Genomic DNA, 5,480 nt, shown 5'->3' on the forward strand with positions numbered 1-5,480 from the left:
TCCTTGTGGCCTCTGTTGCATGCTAAGGACGTGGCCACATGCATGCAGGAAGCGCCTGACTAGCAGGGCCGAGCGTTCTCATACAGTGGCCGTGCGCTCGTCCTTGTCGCGTTGCGTCACGCCCTAGGCGTGACCCTGAGCCAAGATTGGCCAACACGGCCTCGAGGGGGCAAGGGGACACAGCTCCAGAAGGGCCTAGTGCCTTGTAGCTCTGCCCATGTGTCAGGTTCAGAGCACCTATCATATTTCAAATGGGAAGCTCGGCCAGAACCATACTGTGGCTCACGTGACCTTCCTTGATCTGCTAGCGCCAAGTTCCCGAGTATGTGGGACTCCTGATTCTTGCAAAGTTCCCGAGTATGTGGGACTTGGTCGTTCCCGAGTATTTCAAAGGCAGCAGCCTCCTGATTCTTGCCAAGTTCCCGAGTATGTGGGACTTGGTCGTGGCTGTTCTCCCTAGAGCTATCTCTCAGAGGCCGTGGCCTTGTCCCGAAAATCGGGTGTCTTAGCTCAACATGCCTTCTGTGGTTACCCAGAGGTGTGCGTGCGAGCGCACACAACGGATGTAACTCCAATTCTGTGGCTAATTAGGAGAATTAGACAGAGTTAATCGTAATGCCATGGTGTAAATCCAAAGGTTTAGGTACTCAACTAGTATCATTTTTAAATTAAATGTAAGCTAAAATTTTACTGCCACCATGCAACCAAGTAAATGCACACATTAGAATAAATATTATTTATTTTAATAGTTTATTAATCGTGAAAAAAATCTCTTAATATATCACCATATCAATGACACCGACAAATCGTTTTAGCTTTCATTAAAACTTCCATACAGGCTTCATTAACACCATACTTAGATCACATAGATGCTTTCATAAAAAAAAAGATCACATAGATGCTAAAGGTCTTGCGGTCCGACCCTTGAGAAAAATTCCTTACAATACACACACTATATAATGACCGTTCAGAAAAATTCCTTACAATACACACACTACATATATAATTGTCTTTCGGGGAGAAAGCAGAGCACGCAGAGCGTCGATTGTGTGTGGTTGATCATATTTTATTTTCAAAAGGTGATGAAGGACCTTTTATTCAGTTTAGGGAGCTAGGCACGGGGATAGGATGGATGCGTGGTGTAGGGATGAGCACGAGGGGCTGAAGCCGGGCGGAGACGAGACCCTGTTTTTCGTCCATGTTCAGTTGCGGCGGCTCCCGACCTTCCTGGTGCGGCACCGCCCAGTCAAAGCACTGGACCAGCGCGGCAAGGAACGCCGGCACGACCTGCACGGCGTACCCCATGCCAGGGCAGGCACGGCGGCCACCGCCGAAAGGCATGAGCTGCATGTTCTGCACATTCACTTCCATGCCCTCGTTGGCGCCGCCGGGCATGAAGCGCTCCGGGTCGAACTCGAGGGGCTTCTCCCAGTACGCCGGGTCACGCCCAACGGAGTAGATGCTGAAGAACATGGTGGTCTTGGGCGGGATGGTGTAGCCGCGGACGTGCACCGTCTCGATGGTCTCCCGCACCGCGAACACCGCCGGCGGGTGCAGCCGGAGCGTCTCCTTCAGCACCGCCTGCAGGTAGCGCAGCTGCGCGACGTCCTCCTCGCCCACCAGGCGCGACCTACCAATGACGGCGTCCAGCTCCGCTCGCAGCTTGTCCAGGTAGGCCGGGTGGTTGATCAGCTCTGCGAGCATCCACTCCACTGTTGTCGCTGTTGTGTCCGACCCCGCGGTGAAGATGTCCTGGACGTGCACGTGCAGCGAAATATATATATATGAGTAAACGTAGAGTCAAGAAGTGAAGTGACATCTGGTCACACACTAGTCACGACACGTAATGATGTTATAGTATGTATATATGTATATAAAGAGCGATGGAGAGCAGGGCGGGCTATCTCACGAGGACGAAGGCCTTGATGTTCTCCCTGTTGAGCTTGACCTCTGCGTTCTCGTCCTCCGCGGCGTCCATGAGGATGTCCAGCAAGTCCTTGGCCTTATTAGCAGGCGCCGCTCCTGCCGGTGGCGGCGACCGGCGCGCCTCCTCCTTCTTGTTGATCAAGATCTCAAGCAGGGCGTCGAACTTGGCGTGCACCTCGTGCGCCCTCCGGCCGAGCCCCTGCAGATCAAATGGGCGGAACACCGCAATGTAGTCGGCGATGTTGAAGGAGCCCACGAGCTCCGTCACCTCCTTGGCGCAGTGCCGCGCCGTCTCCGTCAGGTGGTCGGGCAGCGCGCTGGCCGTCATGCGCATGATGGCGTTGTTGGCCATGGCGATGAGCTGGCGGCTCAGGTCCACGCTGCCGCCCCGCCCCGCCGCGGCGGCCGCCTCCCGCAGCAGCGCTGCCAGCTCGCCGTCGCGCACGGGGCGCAGCAGGTCCAGGGTGCGCGGGCCCAGCAGCTCCGACATGCACAGCCGCTTCATGAAGCGCCACTGCGCGCCGTAGGGCGCGAAGGCGAAGCCGGCCGAGTCGTAGGCCAGGAGGCGCGTGATCGACGAGTGGGTCCGCTGCGGGATGCTGGACTCAAGCTTGAGGAGGTCGCGGGCGGCCTCCGCGGAACCGACGACGACGCCATGGTTTGAGGGGCCCAGGCGGAGGTGCACCAGCGGGCCGTACCGGCCGACGAGGCGGTGGAAGGCCTGGTGCGGAGGCGGCCGGAGCAGGTGCAGGTGCCCGAGCAACGGAAGGGCCAGCGGGCTTGGGGGAAGCTTGCCTCCGCCCCTTCTCCTCGCCGCTGACACCGTAAAGACGAAAAGGATGATTGCTACGGTAATGAGCATGGCTGCATCGCTGCTGTAAGCGGCGAGGATGCTGCCACTCTCGACGACCTCCATGGCTGGCAATGCAAGCTTTGCTGCCCAGCTAATGTTACGTGCATGGGATGATGATTGCCCCGGCCTCTCTGATCGGCCTTATATATATGGACATCCTCATGGACGCCGCCAGCCACCTGTAGGCTGTAGATACGTGTACAAACTTTCAATCCGATTTGAAAAGATGCAGACTGGTTCTTGAGTCATAAATTTCAACACACATGGGTGGAATCAAATGTATACTCCGAACATGTGATGCTCAAAGGTCAAACACGTGCAGCAGCGACGACCATGTCATCCTTGGTAGCTAACTACGACACCTTTCACACCTGCCTCCTCTAGTGCATGGGCGTAACTTAAGCATCGATGCAATAACCATTCTCAGAAGAGAGTTAATTTGATAGCGTTGTTTCTAAAATGTAGAACACAATAAAATATGGATAAAACAATCACTCGTAATGCATAGTTCTTCTTTTGTTTCATAGACATTTATTTCTATGAATCATTTAGAGATGGAATATAGCCAAGAGAGTTTCATTTACATCTACTTAGTTATGTTGCCAAACTCCGATGAAATTCCAACCAAGATTGATCAAATGAACTCAAGCAGTGGCACTACATCAGAACCCCATCACTACTTGGTCAAAACCCCACATCATCGCCAAAATTGCTGCTGGTAGAGGATAATCGGCAGTGATGGGGTGGCTTATCACTGCTGTTTTCAAACCGGCAGTGATACCGATGAGTGGCACTGTCGGATTAAAGCATTCATGACCAACGGTGATATCATAAGTGTCGCTGCAGGATTAAAGCATGAACTGATAGCGATATCATGATATCACTCTGGATCAATTAATGCCACACCTGGTAGTGAATTGGTGAGTATCACTGCCGGCTTAATACCACAACTGGCTGTGAGTTTTATAATTCTCCATATATACACTACGCCAGATTTGCACATCACTGCCGGCATCATCATTGCCGGATTTATGAGAACCGACAGTGATGTACCTTCACTGTCGGTTATGAGCTTGAAAATGAAAAAATGATTGGGGCTGGGCTAAAACGGACAGTGAAGGACCACATCACTGATGGTTTGTGGCTTGAACCGACAGTGTTTTGGCGGACACTCATCACTGCCGGTTTAAGCCAAGAGCCGACAGTGATTGGACTCTATCACTGTCGGTTCTAGCCAAGAACCGACGGTGATAAGCCTACAACACAAAAGGGCTGCAGCCGTCCTCTCATTCGTCCTCTCTTCCATCCCGAGAACAGAGGCGCGCGTTTGGACCCTTCCCTCTATTGTTGCGGCTGCTCTTCACCATGAAGCTAGTGCTTGAATTTTGAAGAATGGCTTGATCTTTTTGCTTTAAGGTTAGTAACAAACATCCACTCCTTTGATTTTGTTGCTTAATTAGCTTTGTTTTGATGGCTACATTGCTTGATTCTCATTCTAGTTCTTTCTCCATTCTAGAGAGCACTTTCCAATTGGACATTTGTGCAAGGCTCAAATTGCGGTGAATCCATCATCCAAAAGATTGGTGTCTATGAACACATTTAAATTCCTAGCTAATTATTCCATGGTGGTCAAGATCATCATTGTTAGTATGTGATGCTATAATTAGTTCTTAGAAGTAGAGTAGAATAGTTGTTCTTCAATATTGTGCAATAATTATTTTTTACTACGATTTTCAATTTACAGGGCCGGGGCTACCAATTTCAATTTTTCAATAATTAGTGTACAATAATGTTTTTCTAAAAATGGTACTTTCGAGCTACAATTGTTGTTCATGAAGCTCGATTTCTTATTAATTCTTTGTAATTACTGTCTCAATATTTTTTGCGCAGAGATGGATCGAGAGTGGATGATCTGTCCCGAACGGACAAGCGGTACATGAATGGCGTCAGCCAGTTTATCACTGATGCCAAAGCCCATGCTGGGAATGGGAACCCTGTCTTCTGCCCATGCAAAGATTGCAAGAATCATAGGAACTTTCATCAAATTGAGTCTATACGATTGCACTTGATTACCAGGGGGTTCATGCCAAACTATACGATATGGACTATGCATGGCGAGGTTGATGTAAATGTTCTGCAGAAAAACGATGATGATGTGGACATGCCTGACGTAGCCATCCGCGATGCTGACGAGGAACCCGATGTCAACACAGAACCTATGGCCACAGTTAATAATATGTTTAGGAACACGCTAGCTGACGACACCAAGGATAACAATGGCATTTCTCAGCTGCTACGTAATATAGAGACCGGATGTCTTAGTGAAAGACAGCTGAGAAAGCTAGAGAAAATGAGACAAGATGGCAAAACACCATTGTATAGGAATTGTCCAATGAGCAAACTGGAAGCCAACATCATGCTGTTAGAGTTCAAATCGACAAACGGATTGAGCGATAAAGGCTTCGATCAGTTGTTAGGTATAATAAGGAAAATGCTCCCAGAAAAAAACGAGTTGCTAGAAAAGACATACTTGGCCAAGCAAATGATCTACCCCATCGGCCTTGAGGTTGAAAAAATCAACGTGTGTTCCAATGATTGCATATTGTACCATGGAGAAAAATACAAAGACTTGGACAAGTGCCCCAAGTGTGAAGCTCCACGGTACAAGGAAGGGCCGTCAGATGAGGGTACCAAGACCAGA

General features: G+C 50.0%; 1 protein-coding gene across 1 annotated transcript; it reads right to left on the reverse strand.

Annotated features, from left to right (window-relative positions):
- Positions 1-810: 810 nt before the first annotated feature.
- Positions 811-2,880, reverse strand: LOC136473528 (cytochrome P450 93G2-like). The gene is made up of 2 exons (XM_066471168.1): positions 1,910-2,880; positions 811-1,752 (listed from the first exon to the last, which is right to left on the reverse strand). Exons 1-2 carry the CDS (start codon positions 2,840-2,842, stop codon positions 1,099-1,101), a joined length of 1,587 nt encoding a protein of 528 aa, XP_066327265.1. The 5' UTR covers positions 2,843-2,880; the 3' UTR covers positions 811-1,098.
- Between the last annotated feature and the right edge of the window lie 2,600 nt (positions 2,881-5,480).

Source organism: Miscanthus floridulus, chromosome 8 (genome assembly GCF_019320115.1).
Source record: "Miscanthus floridulus cultivar M001 chromosome 8, ASM1932011v1, whole genome shotgun sequence".
Classification (NCBI taxonomy): Eukaryota; Viridiplantae; Streptophyta; class Magnoliopsida; order Poales; family Poaceae; genus Miscanthus; species Miscanthus floridulus.

Coding starts and splice junctions, on each gene's coding strand:
- LOC136473528 (XM_066471168.1), bottom strand. CDS start 2,842: ATGGAGGTCGTCGAGAGTGGCAGCATCCTCGCCGCTTACAGCAGCGAT. Junction 1,753..1,909: donor ACATCAAGGCCTTCGTCCTC/GTGAGATAGCCC, acceptor GTGCACGTCCAG/GACATCTTCACCGCGGGGTC.